A 16,955-nucleotide genomic window follows, 5' to 3' on the forward strand; every position below is an offset into this window, starting at 1 on the left:
GTCCTATGCATGGTGTTTAGTCCTTTGCTGATCCTTTGCTTTAGGGGTGTAGCACATAGAAAAAACGCCTAGTCTACATTTGCACGTGCACGTTTTCCCACCAACAACCATGCATGCGTATCTGTATCTGATTTGTAACATTTTGCTTGTTGCACAGTGTTTCTGCACAGTGGTTCTGCAGTCTGACGGCTTCAAATTTCTTGGTGTACGTGGCTGGGCGGCCGCGGTGTTGCACAAATCACTAGTGTCGTTTTTAACAGAAATTTTGCGCTCAACGGGAATTTGCGAAGGGGAACGTACATTGTCCATGACAGCGTCTGTTTGTCGGACGAAGCGACTGACCTGTAAGTACGCTAGTGCGTCTCTATTCATTTTTGTTACGATATCCAGAGTCAGAGACGCCTAATCTATATTTGCACGTACATGTTTTCACACACTAGTGTTTTGTTTTGGCTTTGGCAGTTGTGGGTTTACCTCATTACGACAACCTAAATTATTGCGGTTAGACAGATAGCTGTGTAAATATGGTAGGCGTAACCACCACGTGAAGTGAGTGTCAATGGTGTCAAATTCATGAGCGTTTACTCTATGTGGTGTGCATGTACACCAGCCGAGGGTTTAGCACTGTACAGTGCTTCTCTCTATTCATTCAATTCACGCAGTAGTGTTAAGAGTCACTAATCTTAGCCACCTTGCTATTTGACTTTGTTTTCAAATGTAGTTTTACATTTACATTGTTATAAAGCTCAAGTTGCACTCTAGTAACTTTTCCCAGTGTGTCTACCGATTCACTTGGGTACGTAACTAAGTCTACAAGATACACATTGGATAGCAAGATACACTTCTCGTCGTTTCTTAATTATAACAACAACTAACGTGAAAGCAATTTCTTACGTTTTTTTATCCATACCCAACTAGTCAACACCACATATCATTTCTTTGCGTCATTCGCAATCTTGTCGTGGGTACAGCATAGTTCCTCCCCTCTGGTCGGGCTCGTAGTAGTTGTACGTAATGACGGGAACACCTTGCAGGTCTTCGACCACTGAAATCCTCTTCATCGTTACGTTAAAGCAACACTTTCTTTTGGTCACCTAAGATTTTAAACTGTGTTCACAAAGACTTTTATTTGTTTGTTAAAATTAACGAACCTCATCAAAGTAAACGCTGAGAACTCGACCTTTAAAGTCTGTTCTTTTGATCATACATCGTTCTTCTTTCACCAACTAATCAAACATGATCATATATGCTAGTTGTCATTACTGATTTAATCAATATTGTTAACCTGTTTCAACTCGCTTTGCACTGGTGTGAAACTTGAAAAGAATGTCACGTCGGTCACCGCCATGTTGGAGCTATTCGAATCATTAACGATCCACCTACACCAACCATTTTGTATATAGAGGGATGATATTTATGTAAAGTGCAAAGGGAGCTAGCCTGTTGCAGACTCTGACTAAGTATTTGCATGCTTTCTTTTGAATAGTGGCGACAGCAGACACGTCGAATGCCGCGATCTCGTCTGGTTTGGGTACATTGTAGTTGACACCGAGTGAGGCTAACAGGCAGCCGCTACCACAAACAGACACTTCGATGAGGGTAGGAGGAACGGGAAGCTAAACAAAAATTGCTCAATTTTGCTATCAAAGCAATTTTGTTGCAAATTTGGAGTCAACCTGGACAGTTTGTACTTGCATGGCATTCGAGGAATCGATAATTAGCTCTTGGTCTAGACCACTAGCTGTAAGTTGGACTGTTGCCGAAACGCGTCCGTCAGACAAAGTCAACTGGGCATATTCCGATAGAGCTTGAAGTGCCACCACAGTGTCCTACAATAAACGCAGTAAAAAACACTGGCACTCCTTGTTATAAATACTATAGACCAATTGCTACCAACCTGTGTGGACTTAAATCCTCCTCTCGGATTACGTTGCTCGAGTAGCCAGCGAACAACTTGCAAGCTATACGCGATGTATCCTTCGTTCGCAAACGCCAATAACGCATAGGCGCTCGTCTCCACGTCACAAGAGCGCGATCGGCAATAATAGGACCACGCCCACCTATTCTTACAAGTTGGAGAAAGTGTGTATTGCCAGTAAGTGTGGTCGCCATCGGTTCTGGCACAATTTCTTAACGAATCGAGAGATGCATCTGCGTTCGTCTCGTATCCTGATGCTTTTGTCAACGTGTAAGCGACTAAAGCCAGATTATACGGGCTACTGCAGTTGGACGATATGCAGTTGTTTGTCAAGTAGCTCAGCGCCGCGGTTACCGCTTTATCCTACACCAAAACGTATTAGCAGTTTGTCTTGAGCATATAATATCCGTTTGCTGTTGCCTTTGGTGGTAGTCCAGCCTCAAGAAGAGCCAGTGTGACGTAAACGGTCAGAGAACAACCACCACCACTGCATCCTTGCATCTTCTTGTCTAGTGGACCACACACCGGCGGAAACGAACCGTCGTCCTTCTGTTTCGATATGATGAAGTCGATCGCTTCTTTCTGCACTTTGTTATCGATAGACATTCCAATGAGACCGTCCGCTTGACCAAACGATCTCAACACAAACGCGGTCAACCTGACGAGAAGATGATAAACAATGTTATAGAAATTTTAATACATTTTGTTGGTTCAACATACCACATGCTTCCACAACGATCACGATCTCCGAATGCGCTGTATGATCCATCCTGACGCTGATAAGTCAACTCTCTCTGGTATCCTAATACAATGAGATATCTTTAATTGATTTGAGTAATGCTGAAAGCCTAGCCTTTTATTGTCTTGCCTGTTTGCATGTAGTGAAGAGCCTTCTTGCGAGTTGCAGCGTCAAGCTTTCCGATTGTGTCGAGGTAGCGAGCAATGTAAACGGCGGGGGCAAAGTTGAGCATGTTCTGCTCACCACAGCCCGTTGGCAACCTCAAAAGACTTTCGAGACCGCTAATCGTTGGTCCCATGTAATTTCCTGCATATACATATATATAGTTTTTATTGCTTTAAATTATGTATGATACACTCTTAGAATGTATGTAAACAAACCAGTTACTGAAACTTCTGCGCTTTCTGAGTCCGGAACGTAGTTTGGTGGGAGAGATGCATTGAAGCGTTTTGTGATGCACTTGAGACCGCTATCGGACGTGTCGTCGATTTGGGGAGTGGGAGTAGGAGTATCTGCAATTAACAAAGTTAATGTTTCGAAATCATTTATAACACAACTGAATATATATATATATATATATATATATATATATATATATATATATATATATATATATATATATGCACACACACACACACATATGTATATATATATTTATATATTCTTCTTCTATGCAAACTACCCCAAACTACTCTACCCACCCAGTCCCTAAACATAACTACTTTACAGTGACAGGAAAATCCCACAAGTCATCAAAGTCCAGGTTCAGTCTACTGTATAATAGCTTGGCATTATACTGCCACAGTCTCACGGAAACTGTTCCATCAAATTTGAGTACGTCTGAGAGAAAGGTATGCTGTTCATTGATGAAGCTTTTGAGGCTATGATCTTCAGCGTCTCTAGACTTGAGGGAGACCAGTGTCCTAAAGTTTCTACAATGAGCGGGTAGAAATGACCTCCTGCTTGAGTAACCACCTTGTCATGCTTTTCGTCTTTCTCTATTTCACCAGCTTCATATATATATATATATGTGTGTGTGTGTGTGTGTGTGTGTGTGTGTGTGTGTGTGTGTGTGTGTGTGTGTGTGTGTGTGTGTGTGTGTGTGTGTGTGTGTGTGTGTGTGTGTGTGTGTGTGTGTGTGTGTGTGTGTGTGTGTGTGTGTGTGTGTGTGTGTGTGTGTGTGTGTGTGTGTGTGTGTGTGTGTGTGTGTGTGTGTGTGTGTGTGTGTGTGTGTGTGTGTGTGTGTGTGTGTGTGTGTGTGTGTGTGTGTGTGTGTGTGTGTGTGTGTGTGTGTGTGTGTGTGTGTGTGTGTGTGTGTGTGTGTGTGTGTGTGTGTGTGTGTGTGTGTGTGTGTGTGTGTGTGTGTGTGTGTGTGTGTGTGTGTGTGTGTGTGTGTGTGTGTGTGTGTGTGTGTGTGTGTGTGTGTGTGTGTGTGTGTGTGTGTGTGTGTGTGTGTGTGTGTGTGTGTGTGTGTGTGTGTGTGTGTGTGTGTGTGTGTGTGTGTGTGTGTGTGTGTGTGTGTGTGTGTGTGTGTGTGTGTGTGTGTGTGTGTGTGTGTGTGTGTGTGTGTGTGTGTGTGTGTGTGTGTGTGTGTGTGTGTGTGTGTGTGTGTGTGTGTGTGTGTGTGTGTGTGTGTGTGTGTGTGTGTGTGTGTGTGTGTGTGTGTGTGTGTGTGTGTGTGTGTGTGTGTGTGTGTGTGTGTGTGTGTGTGTGTGTGTGTGTGTGTGTGTGTGTGTGTGTGTGTGTGTGTGTGTGTGTGTGTGTGTGTGTGTGTGTGTGTGTGTGTGTGTGTGTGTGTGTGTGTGTGTGTGTGTGTGTGTGTGTGTGTGTGTGTGTGTGTGTGTGTGTGTGTGTGTGTGTGTGTGTGTGTGTGTGTGTGTGTGTGTGTGTGTGTGTGTGTGTGTGTGTGTGTGTGTGTGTGTGTGTGTGTGTGTGTGTGTGTGTGTGTGTGTGTGTGTGTGTGTGTGTGTGTGTGTGTGTGTGTGTGTGTGTGTGTGTGTGTGTGTGTGTGTGTGTGTGTGTGTGTGTGTGTGTGTGTGTGTGTGTGTGTGTGTGTGTGTGTGTGTGTGTGTGTGTGTGTGTGTGTGTGTGTGTGTGTGTGTGTGTGTGTGTGTGTGTGTGTGTGTGTGTGTGTGTGTGTGTGTGTGTGTGTGTGTGTGTGTGTGTGTGTGTGTGTGTGTGTGTGTGTGTGTGTGTGTGTGTGTGTGTGTGTGTGTGTGTGTGTGTGTGTGTGTGTGTGTGTGTGTGTGTGTGTGTGTGTGTGTGTGTGTGTGTGTGTGTGTGTGTGTGTGTGTGTGTGTGTGTGTGTGTGTGTGTGTGTGTGTGTGTGTGTGTGTGTGTGTGTGTGTGTGTGTGTGTGTGTGTGTGTGTGTGTGTGTGTGTGTGTGTGTGTGTGTGTGTGTGTGTGTGTGTGTGTGTGTGTGTGTGTGTGTGTGTGTGTGTGTGTGTGTGTGTGTGTGTGTGTGTGTGTGTGTGTGTGTGTGTGTGTGTGTGTGTGTGTGTGTGTGTGTGTGTGTGTGTGTGTGTGTGTGTGTGTGTGTGTGTGTGTGTGTGTGTGTGTGTGTGTGTGTGTGTGTGTGTGTGTGTGTGTGTGTGTGTGTGTGTGTGTGTGTGTGTGTGTGTGTGTGTGTGTGTGTGTGTGTGTGTGTGTGTGTGTGTGTGTGTGTGTGTGTGTGTGTGTGTGTGTGTGTGTGTGTGTGTGTGTGTGTGTGTGTGTGTGTGTGTGTGTGTGTGTGTGTGTGTGTGTGTGTGTGTGTGTGTGTGTGTGTGTGTGTGTGTGTGTGTGTGTGTGTGTGTGTGTGTGTGTGTGTGTGTGTGTGTGTGTGTGTGTGTGTGTGTGTGTGTGTGTGTGTGTGTGTGTGTGTGTGTGTGTGTGTGTGTGTGTGTGTGTGTGTGTGTGTGTGTGTGTGTGTGTGTGTGTGTGTGTGTGTGTGTGTGTGTGTGTGTGTGTGTGTGTGTGTGTGTGTGTGTGTGTGTGTGTGTGTGTGTGTGTGTGTGTGTGTGTGTGTGTGTGTGTGTGTGTGTGTGTGTGTGTGTGTGTGTGTGTGTGTGTGTGTGTGTGTGTGTGTGTGTGTGTGTGTGTGTGTGTGTGTGTGTGTGTGTGTGTGTGTGTGTGTGTGTGTGTGTGTGTGTGTGTGTGTGTGTGTGTGTGTGTGTGTGTGTGTGTGTGTGTGTGTGTGTGTGTGTGTATGTATGTATATATATATATACCTTTAATACACAGCAGGGCTGATTGGGCATACTCTTCTTTTACTCCTTCAGGCTAACAACAGTAGTTTAGAATAAGATTACAAATTTGTGTTTTAATCATGAATTTGATTACTTCGACGAACAGATTTTGTATGAGGCTATCTGCAGCAACTGTCGATCTGGCGGTGGCTTTTAAACGCAGGTATCCGTTCTTGAGAGGTAGAAGGTAATACGATAGGAAGTTACCTGCGCTTGCAGGAACAGTCACCGTTCTATCAGCCTTGTGTAGCGCTGTCTTGTTTCCCTTTCCGTACACTATTCGTAGATCATTGCTGTCGACTAGGACCTCGACATTTGCCTAGGAAAAAGTGTGTCACAATGGCAGATAACATGGAATCGTTTGGGCACTCACTGTTAGTGGTGTCTCCAAGTAGTTGTAAACGGTGAGAATGATCTTTACTAGCTCTCCTCTTATCACCGAATAGGGCAGATTGATAGTGATGAAGAAAGGTTTGAATACTCTTAAAGTTGTCGGTCTTGCTATTGACATGTGCGTTGACGTTGAAACAGAGAAGGCATCCACAACCCAAGACGTAATCGTATCAGGCACAGTAACTTCCTTTGTCTGTGTATGATTACTGAATAACAATAAAATTGAACAGCCAATTTAACAAGACAAAATCGAAGCAATTTGTATACTTCATCTCCATCTCAAACCAAAGCCACGTCTCGGGAAAGAATTTTCGTACACGAGTTGGATTTACAAGATTGGCGACGTTCGATGTATCAATTACTTCATCTGTAGAGCTGGTTTCAACTCGCTTCTCTTGAATAGCTGCTAGCTTTCCACTCAATGCACGAACTGGACCACCGCCGTTTCTTGGTTTTCCCCAAAAACTTACTAATGTTCAAAAATTAGAAAACAAAATGTTGTTTGTGTACACCTGCAGGATCTCTTACATCGAGCACAACAGCCGTATGTAAATGTAGGGATAATTAGAGGCATTGGTTTTGAGCATTCAGTCGGAGACGGCGTATCACTGTCAGACACAGTAATTCCAGAAGCCTGTAAACAAATAGGAAATTCGTTTTGGTTAGTAACAAGAGTCTGCTTTGCAATCGATAATATTAGTCATACGGTGAAGTAGCTGCTTGCTTGGACGTAAGAACAATACTGAGGATAGTAAATTAAATTGCAACGTCGTGCACAGCATTTACGAGTTCTAATAATGCTTGGCGACTCTCTTCCTACGTCTCGTTTGACTCCAGGAGGACCATTTACGTCTACTGCAGGGAGAGGTCTCGGTTTTGCAAGAGGTGGGTTCGATTCTTTTCGATACCTATAACAGTCGCAACTACATTTGAAATGTAGACGCCAGGCACAATCGTATCGCTTCACGGTCAGTGGCTTGTACTCATCAAGCCGTCTAATCTCATCATACAACTGAAAGACAAACGACTGTTTGAGGAATGGGTTAGGAACAAGAAAAAAACAAAAAAAGGTCACCTTAGCTGTTGTAAGTTGGTTCTTGTCTTGCTGCAGGTAAACGCTTTGATCGACTGCTACTACGCCCACGTAAGACGAGACAGGTGCATGTATTAGTACATGGGCTTTTTCGCCAGGTCTCACTTCTTCTTCTCGGAATTCCAGAGACATCTAGAAAGAACAAGCTTGTAATAAAAAAATAGGACACCTTGCCGGCTACAGCGCTACTGACCTGTGATCTGGTATTCGCAATTACATCAAATGCGATGCGTGAAGCTGCTTGATTCTTCTGACTGACAATTACAGTAACTTTTGGAGCCATCAATGTCGTCACAAGAAATGAGAATGAGCAAGTTCTCTTAATGCCTCCGTCTTCACACAACTGTTGATGCTTGCTTCTGACATTCTGATCTCTTTTATGTAAGCACTCACCATGACTGACTATCTTACCTTTGCTAACAATCTAGAAAGTGTGGATGACGTATATCGTCGCTATCTCTTACTAGGACGGTAATGACTTACATAATAGTCTGCAACTACTTTGCTGGAAAAAGATGCATAAACAGATGCTGTATTACCGACCTGCATCAGGACAAAGCGTTATGACGATAGGACTAACCAGACAAATGAAATCAATCACGTATACCTCGACTCGTGTTTGGTTGCTAGACAACACAATTCTTTCAGGAGCATAGATCATATTTAGAGAAGTGTATGCATCAGCAAAACGATTTGTTGCTTCTTTTATCAGAACTGCAGAAGCCTAAATACAGAACGCGGTTGCATTAACCTTGTAAGCTTCCAAAAATTACTACCTACTGTAAAACGGAGAGACAAAGCGTTGCATGGAGTACAAACATTAAATGTTGCTACTCCACTTCTATCAGTCTGTTGGTAAATAGCTTTCAGCGATTGAGAGCTATAGTTTAGACATCCGCTTTCGTTCATCGTGTATATCGTACCCGTCAGGCTTACATTTGCATACTTTGGAGTTCCCATCAAACTTGAAGCTGCAACCTAGAACGAGAACACTTAGAAACGATAAGGACGTCCAAAGTTTCTAATTGTTTTTACTTTTAATGTGGTGTATTGGCACTGGCTGAATGTTTTGTCTTCTTGGATAAAAGTCAGTTTGTTTGGTGTGTGGCTTCTTGTGATTCTTGTCTGTCCATCGCATTGGACGGTTTTTTGAGACTGCAGATCGGTCACGTTGACATCGATGTCTAGCTTTTCACAGCCTCTTGCGCAGAACTTTATACACATTGCAGTGGTTCCATCGATCTGTAAGAAAAGTTGAGTTTACACCACGGTGTGCATACACAGTGTAGAAATTCGCAATTAATAGCATTTGTCTTCTAGATCAAAGAATATGCTTCCTGATCTGTTACATGTATGTTACACTGACTGAACAGTGCATTGTATTGTACACTGACAATTTCTCATGTAATGCTACATTTACTAATTGCAACAGAAGAATTTCTTTCATACTTTAACGACTGTATAATTACTAAATAATTTAGATTAATAGAAAGGTTGTTTGCTCTATCGCTCCTCTCAGAGCCAGCTGAGGAGCTCGTTTCCTGTCGGTAAACAAGAGCAGAGTTCGTAAAGTCGGCATCTGGAATCTCTACGACCGTTTGGAAGACCGGAAACGGTTGTACAAGAGGGCGACTAGTAGAACAATCTCTCGCTCTGGTTCTGGTTTGAATTTGGCACTAGCGAGACTACTATTTCCACCGTTCCTGACGAATCCACTATCTTATCTAACCGGAGCGGCAATTCCACCAGACGGAAGTGGACACAACACATGAACAGGGAATTATTACGTTGTTACTACCGCGCTGGGTTGTCATGGAAGATGTCTGGTTTTAAAAAACTCTTGCATCAGCTTTGGTGTGAACGGAATTCTTCTGACTGACGTCTCTGAACAGCATTTGGCAGACCAGAAGCGATATCTCCTAACTTCTGAAAAACTGACTAAAGGGGAGTTGGAAGAGCTCAAGCGCGAGGCCGAACAAGATGGAACACCAGTCTCAGGTTTGTCACCTGTTATAACTGATGTTTGTGCTGGTATACAGATGACGACATTGGATGAGTTTTCTGACTCGTCAGCTGACGTTTCTGTGGACACGCTCTTGCATGCCAATTGTGTATCACTTAGTACGGCTTCGGTTAAGAAGGCACTTGTTGCACGCGGTGAGAAAACTGTCTTGCTAATGATGCAAGAGGATCATCATTCTACTAATTACTTGTGGAATGGATCCTTTGATCAGCTACTCACTGTTCGGTTTGGAGTCTGCACATCTATGGGTGGCACTTTGGATTCAGTTTAGTGCAGATCTACTAAGGAATCACCATACCCTTGTGACTCTGATCTGATGACCACCCATCCTAGTATACCTTCTTGGCTAGAAAAGATGTAGACTCTGACTTCACGAATCAGTTCAGTTCACTACCAGACAAAGGACGATCTTTCACTTGATGGCGATGCATGCTGTAGAGCCTGTGCTCTGTCGGGAGTTTCTTGATGATCGAGCTACAAAAAGTCAGGAAAATTCCTATATGTAAGAAACAACAAATTTCCAGGATCTCCTCTCACAGTGTGACTCTGTAGCTTATTGATGCTCTTAACGCAATCATCGATTTAGTGAAGGGTGAAACTAATATGGGTGAAGTCAGTTACTTGGTATACACTGCTGCTTGACGGAGCTGAAAGATGGCGAAGTCAACCAACTCTCAAACACAGACATGGAGACGAAGACTGGATATGGAGATTCGTGTACTTCGGCGAGCGATATCTCTGTTGCGGGAAGTTAGGAGGGGCTTACCGATCAGTCGTTTGTTACATGAGCTCCAACCACTCCGGCATCAATTGATCATCTCTCGTTCGGAGATTTGTGAGGTTACCATAAATTGGAACGAGAGTCTTAAGGTCTAGCTTGCTAGGAAGCTGGAGAACAATTGTAAGAGACTTCGCCAGAATGTTTTGTTTCAACGAGATGCTGGACGGTTTTTACAGGGAATTGGGTAAGCAGACTATCCAGATCACTTCCCCACCATCCGAGTCTGAGATTGAGCAGTATTGGGCTAATATCATGGAAACTGAAGTGTGTCATACTGAGTCTGCCTTCTGGCTGAGTCGTCAAACCAATGGGAAGACGTACCGGACAGCTGAGCTGCAATGGCCACCTATCTCAGGCGATGAGGTCACGTTGTGTCTTAAGAGGATAGAGAACTGGAAGTCTCCTTGACCACATCAGGTTTACTGTTACTGGGTCAAGCGCATCACGTGTCTTCACGATGACTTCACTCATAACTAAAACCTCCTGTTTTAGGACCTGGACTCTGTGCCTGACGGGTTATCTCAGGAAACAACCACTCTTATACCTAAGAATGACAAGAGTAACCCAGGCCAAAAATTACCGGCCTATCGCTTGTATATCTGTCTTCTAAAAGACTCTTGCCTCAGTAGTCAGACAGAGTATTGCAGGGCATTTTGTTCAAGGAAACCTAATGTAATCGGAGCAGAAGGGTTGTCAACAGGGATCGTTTGTTGGAAAGGATCAGCTGCGGATTAACAAACTGCTTACCGAGGACTGTAAGATCAGGCACAGGAACTTGAGCATGGCTTTGGTGGACTACCAGAAAGGCCATGACAGCGTGTCACACAGCTGGTTACTCCGATGTCTTCAGCTGCATAAGATTCTAGTCTAGTCTTGGCGCAGGTTTCTGTCACGTGTGATGAAGAGCTGGAAGACATCCATGGTTCTTTACTACGGCAACGGTATCCAGATCAGGCGAGGTATTTTCTAAGGTGATTCACTATGTCCTCTTCTCTCTGTATGGCTCTGAGTCTTCTCAGCGTGGAGTTACACAGAAGTGGTTACAGCTATTGGATGAGCACTGGGCGTGGTGAGACTGCCAAACGTCAGCTTTTCAGTCTCTACTTTACATGATTAACTTAACCTGAAGGTGTATGGCAGGAATCCTGATCAGCTGAAAGGGTTGAAATCCAGATGATGTTTGGTCTGGACAAGTATGCTGTCTCAGATTTTGTCAACGTCAAGGTATCTGGATACAATTTTGGGGTGACGGTAGGAAAAAAGGACACCATCCACTTTCTGGAACCTGGTCAAGTCAAGTATTTGGGTGTGGACGAAAGCAACGGTATCCAGCACATCACTAAGCCGGAGACTCTCCGTTGTGAGCAATTTCGTAGAATGAAGATGGTTCTCCGGACCGAGTTGTATGTTCGACGTCACAACAAGATTCTGGCTATCAACGGGTTTGCACTGCCGGTTCTGACTTACGGTTTTTGGTGTCATTCATAGGAGCACCACGGACCTGCAGCAGCTTGATCGACGGGCCAGAAAACTTCTCTCTATGCACGGTTTTCACCATCCCTGCAGGAGACGTTTATCGGCTGTACGCTTCGTGCACCAAGGACGGTTGAGGGTTACAACAGATCAAGTCGGCGTATAGTCTTGTATTTTGGGGCTGGACTGTTACCTACCTCCTTAGCAGCTCTGAACTCTTCATGCAAATGGTACCGGAGTGTGATGCTAGTAGGTCGTGTCATTCGATCCAACGCATTGTCCGTCAGTTTCTTGCACAGCTGCAGGAGATTCTGTCTAGTCGGAGAGCCTGCATAGAAGTGGGACCATCCTGTCTGATGGTGTCTTCGAGCAAGCACCTCAGACAGATGCGAAACATTTCCGCAAGTGCAGCAGTTATCTTCGTGTACAGTTCTAGAGCAGAAAACCGATGCATGGTCAGTATTTCCGTCTCACTGAAGAACCACCTGTGGACATGAAAGAGACTTACAGATGGCTGAAGTTATCGGATCGTACTGCTTCAACTGAGGGACTGGTTGTTGTTGCTCAAGAGCAAGCTCTTCCGACTTGGAATTATATGCGCAATATTCTGCATCGAGATGTCAGTCCCACCTGCCGCTTGTGCAGTGTAGGCCTGGAAAAATTTGACCACATTTTGGCACTCTACTGCCTTGGTACCGATGGACTACACGCATTGACATAATCAGGTGGCCTCCATTATCCAATGGGACATTTTTCGTCATTGTGGGGTTCCAGTGGAGAGCAGATGGTACTGGTATTATCGTGATAGGCGATAGGAGACGGACGAAATCACTATGATGTGGGATAAAGCCATCCCTATTGCTACGAAGATCGGTGCCAATCGTCTTGACATCTGTTTCAGAGGTAAAAAACAAACACTTGTCTTTTTATTGATATCAGCTGTCCTGCTAATGGCAACATCGCTAGGAAACAGGCTGAGTAGGTGATGAAATACAGTGAATTGCGGGTAGAAGTAAGGCGCGTGTGGCAATGTCGGACACTGGTTGTTCCAGTGGTGTTAGGAGAGTTGAGCACAGTGCAAGTAGGTATTGCACGATGGCTGGACATTATTCCATGTCATCACAACCTGCAGCACTTACAGAAAGCAGTGCTTGTTGGATCCAGTCGGATCCGACGTAAAGTCATGTTTTCTTTCTAGACAGTCATAATGATCTAAACACCTCTGAGGCAGGCTTTGCCTCCTGTGCTTACAAGAGACCTTACAAACTAGACTAATCTTGTTGAGTACGTCATAAATAATAGCAAATGATATTAAATATTCGCTAACAAATTTTTAAGTCAATATATTTGGAATCTTCGACGCTATCAAATTTAAGTGCAATTATAGTACTGTACAAGTTTTAAACTGAGCTTACTCAAACATAGCACTTTTTACTCAGATGACTACCACTTACCACACTGCAGAGACACTGATTGTGATAAGTTTTCAAAAAAATATATGATTACCCATTGGTACGAAGTGAAATAAATTGTCGTACTCAACCTGATCAGTCTGGTTTGTAAAGTCTATTACAAGTACCGAAAACAAACCCTGCTTCAGAAGTACTTACACCATCACGGCTGTCCAGAAAGAAGACATGACTTTACGAAGGATCCGAGTAGATACCAAAAGCACTGTTTTCTGTAAGTCCTGCAGGTTTTGATGACCTGGAATAATGTTCAACCACCCGTGTAATACCTGAGTGCACTGTGCTCAAAGCTCCCAAGACCTCCGGAACCACCAGTGTTCGACAACGCCACATGCGGCTTATCTCTACTCGCAAGTCGCTGTGCTTCGCCAACTTCCAGCATGTTTCTTGCCAATGTTGCTGTCTGCTATAATGTCATCCGTCTCCACAAGCCCATCAGGATGATGCCGGTACCATCTGCCTTCCACTGAAACCCCCAAAGGGTCACAAACATCCCAGTGAATGATGGAGGCCACCTGATTGTGTCGATCCGTGTAGTCCATCGGTGCCAAAGCACTACCGCCTGCCCCAAATGTGGTCGACTGTTTTAAGTCCTACACTGCACATGCGGCAATTAGGACTGACATCACGATGTAGAATCTTGCGCTTATAGTACCGAGTCCGAAGAGCTCAGTCTTGAGCAGCACCAACCAGTCCCTCAGTTGCAGCAGGAAGATTCGCTTCCTTTAGCCATCCGTAAGTCTCTTTCATGTCGAAAGGCGGTTGCTCAGTGAGACGGCGATACTGCCCGTGTATAGGCTTCCCGCTATTATTATTACTATTATTATTATAATTAAAATTTATGATACGATAATTAAACTCAAAAGTTATAATTGAAATATTTTTAAAACATTAAATAAATCTGACTAATTCTTAATTAACAACTACAAGATTTGTATGGTAAGAGATGAGATCCCAGCAGAAAATTTCCGACATTTGAACAACGGTTAGAATGGTATACACTTAAATTTAAATAACTTAAAATAAGGTGAATTACTTCACTTAATTAATCACATCTGACCATGCGCGTTGTAATGGGATTTCCTCGACAACGTGGCCATCTGAATTCAGGAGTCACTTTTGCTTTCAAATATCCTCTAACCTTTTGACCGTAAGTATAGCTAGAATATTGAATCAATTAACAAACTACATTTTAGAAGCTTGTACTGTAATTATATAGATGCTTACGTTGCTGACACAGTGAAGCAGACCTGACTTGTAACACAATCGAGGACATCATTAGTGAGTGCCACCAAACAGGAAAATCTGGGCACAACTGCAAGAAACATTTATTGCAAGAGATATATTTTGGTTAGAGTGAGCAGAATTACCATAACGTTTGACTTTAAATGTAAAGCAAGAACGCTGATTTTTGGGCAGACCCTATATATAAAGAGATACAAAGTCTTAGAGTACTTATAGCAGGGCCGACGGAGCCGCAGCGGCAGCAGCGAGCATGGCCGCCCCACTTTTTGAAAACTCGACTTCAGCCAGTGAACGATTGCCGCATACTTCCGGTCTAAAGGTAGAGCTGATTAAATAAAATAATATATTTGGTCATCTAGCGGATTGCGGCTCTACTAATTTGGTGACTGTTTTGAAGTCTCCTACGTCTGCTCTTTCGTTACCTGGAGTATATTCCCCAACCTCTGTGACAGCACACTGTGCGCATGCTCACTACTCACTAATTTGATGATTCACGTCAACTGGTGTTGGTGAGTACCTACTCTCTGTTTCCCATAAGTGTGAACTTTGAAAATCATCAATATCTCCGCTGTTTTTTGGACTTTCGCGATGATCTCGGTATCGTTAGAACCGCTAGGTCTGGCATTTCTGTTTATCAAATTATCTAAGCCCTTCCTACAATCGAAACTGAAGGACAATACTTTTGCATATCAAAGACAAACGGGTGGAGCAATGGCTATTATCCAATTACCTTGTAAGACCAACGGATCAGCAACTGGAACCATTTAAGATAATTGGTATAACATGGTCCAACTGGAACAGCTCTTAGTGCTCTAATGAGGACACCTGGAGGGACCTCTACTTGATTACTCACTTCCGAGTTCACACTTCGGGAAACAGACAGTAGTATCATGAACACGCCCAGCCAACCCACCCTAATTGTGCGCTAAGCCACACCCTTTAACGCTCGCTAGGCCGCTCCACTTTCAAGTTGCTTTCGTCGGGCCTGTATAGACACATCTTATTGGTAAGAGTGTACCTCGTATGTAGCACATAGCGTGTGTGTTCCAAGAACAGGTTCAGAAGACAGTGGAAACTCAAACTTGCCAACACCTGCGCAAGATATATTAGTTGCAAAATCATTGATCAACAAATGCCTTGTTAAAGCGTGTCAGCTAGTGCTGCAGTGTGTTAGTAACGGCATTCTTAGTTAATGCGTTAAATTTTAGGCACTCACCAAATTCTAAGTCAATGTTGGAATAACGTCCAATGGTATATGATTTAGGATTCTATAACACAATGAAGTTTGTAGACCAAAGTTGGCGCGGAAATTGTGATCACGCCCACCTCTATAGTGACGGTAACTCCTCCTGTCACTGATCTCGTCTCACGATCAAGAACAATCACTCTTGCCATAACTGAAAACCAAAACCCATTTAGCATCATCTAGAGGTTGATTTGTAGGTAGTTTGTCTTGTTTGCTCTGTATTTAGTTGTGTGTGTGTGTGTGTGTGTGTGTGTGTGTGTGTGTGTGTGTGTGTGTGTGTGTGTGTGTGTGTGTGTGTGTGTGTGTGTGTGTGTGTGTGTGTGTGTGTGTGTGTGTGTGTGTGTGTGTGTGTGTGTGTGTGTGTCTGTCTGTTAGTATGCCCCCAGTGGGAGCTGTATTGCTGTGCTGATGCGATAGAAATATATTATGATTATATTATACCCGTTTCTCCTGGTTTGTAGATAGGTTTGTCTGTTTGAATGAGGATGATTCTGTTCTTTCCAGATATCGTAAGTGGTAGACTTCTGGTTACCAACGTTTTCAGATGCGTCGTCATATTGACGTCGATGCTGTACGGACCTGCAGCCGGATCAGCATCTTCAGGAATCTACGGTGCACGGTAACTACAGTAAGTGCACAGTTGAAGACAGGTGAAAGAGTAAAACATGTAAAGACACACCGCTAGTGAAAACGTGTTGAATGAACCTACAGAAAGATAGATCCCATCTGACACGACTATAGATATATACTATATCAATATTTCACTATCTGGGATTACTGTTCTTTCTTTGCTTGAAGCAAGCGAACTTCCAGCAGAATTTGTCACGTGTACAGACACTGACTGTTTTATTTTCGAAAAATGTTCTCTGCGTGAACGTACACAACAAATTTTTCTCCCGGTGCTACATTTTGTGGTGCCACGACATGACTAATATCGGGAGGCCTGAAACGTATAGCCAACCTTAGCACAGTCATTTTGCAAATGTGTTATTAGCTAGTCGTCTCACGGAGCAAGAGATTGTGAAGATACACAGCTCAATGTCGCAAACAGTCCACATGTTGCGAGAAGCGAATATTGTGCCTTTATCTTGAAATGATCTAACGAAAGATCGAATGAAGGGCCTTTGTTCTACAGCTATGTGACGTCAGAGTGACAACTGCTGATTAATGACATCACATGCGAGAGGCGGGAACTGTGTCGTTTCGCAGGAATTGTGTAGCTGTGAGATCCAGTTTTGTCAAGATTGGTGTACTTACATACATACGTACCTGCTAACGCGCTATCGGATTCGATTGGATCTGCCAACGACAGTCTCTTGTAGCCAAGGCAGCAGACTTTTGATGTTG

At 43.8% G+C, this 16,955-nt stretch overlaps 2 protein-coding genes across 2 annotated transcripts; both read right to left on the bottom strand.

The window, feature by feature from the left end:
• Positions 1-690: 690 nt before the first annotated feature.
• On the bottom strand, positions 691-2,278 carry LOC134181713 (C3 and PZP-like alpha-2-macroglobulin domain-containing protein 8; the record flags this gene model as incomplete). The annotated part of the gene is made up of 6 exons (XM_062648980.1): positions 691-1,094; positions 1,152-1,226; positions 1,286-1,379; positions 1,441-1,616; positions 1,677-1,829; positions 1,898-2,278. Coding segments are annotated over 6 exons (1,029 nt in total), but the record flags the coding sequence as incomplete, so codon positions are not given.
• On the bottom strand, positions 2,277-16,397 carry LOC134181714 (murinoglobulin-1-like). Its single transcript, XM_062648981.1, has 23 exons — positions 16,050-16,397; positions 15,689-15,759; positions 15,579-15,630; positions 15,381-15,454; positions 14,488-14,539; positions 14,345-14,432; positions 14,178-14,277; positions 8,407-8,613; positions 8,152-8,349; positions 7,979-8,095; positions 7,855-7,914; positions 7,565-7,795; positions 7,354-7,503; positions 6,985-7,290; positions 6,807-6,912; positions 6,546-6,747; positions 6,259-6,484; positions 5,980-6,204; positions 5,868-5,919; positions 3,038-3,169; positions 2,787-2,963; positions 2,639-2,720; positions 2,277-2,576 (listed from the first exon to the last, which is right to left on the bottom strand). The coding sequence occupies exons 1-23, from the start codon at positions 16,162-16,164 to the stop codon at positions 2,297-2,299; spliced, it is 3,303 nt and encodes a 1,100-aa protein (XP_062504965.1). The 5' UTR covers positions 16,165-16,397; the 3' UTR covers positions 2,277-2,296.
• Positions 16,398-16,955: the final 558 nt, after the last annotated feature.

Source organism: Corticium candelabrum, chromosome 7 (genome assembly GCF_963422355.1).
Source record: "Corticium candelabrum chromosome 7, ooCorCand1.1, whole genome shotgun sequence".
NCBI classification, from domain to species: Eukaryota; Metazoa; Porifera; class Homoscleromorpha; order Homosclerophorida; family Plakinidae; genus Corticium; species Corticium candelabrum.

What these genes read in the sequence shown, in the direction of transcription:
- LOC134181714 (XM_062648981.1), bottom strand. Translation starts at nt 16,164, where the DNA reads ATGACGACGCATCTGAAAACGTTGGTAACCAGAAGTCTACCACTTACG. An exon ending in GAGTTACCGTCACTATAGAG is followed by an intron (nt 15,631 to 15,688) that starts GTGGGCGTGATC and finishes ATTGTGTTATAG; the next exon opens with AATCCTAAATCATATACCAT. An exon ending in TGGTTTGAGATGGAGATGAA is followed by an intron (nt 6,485 to 6,545) that starts GTATACAAATTG and finishes ATTGTTATTCAG; the next exon opens with TAATCATACACAGACAAAGG.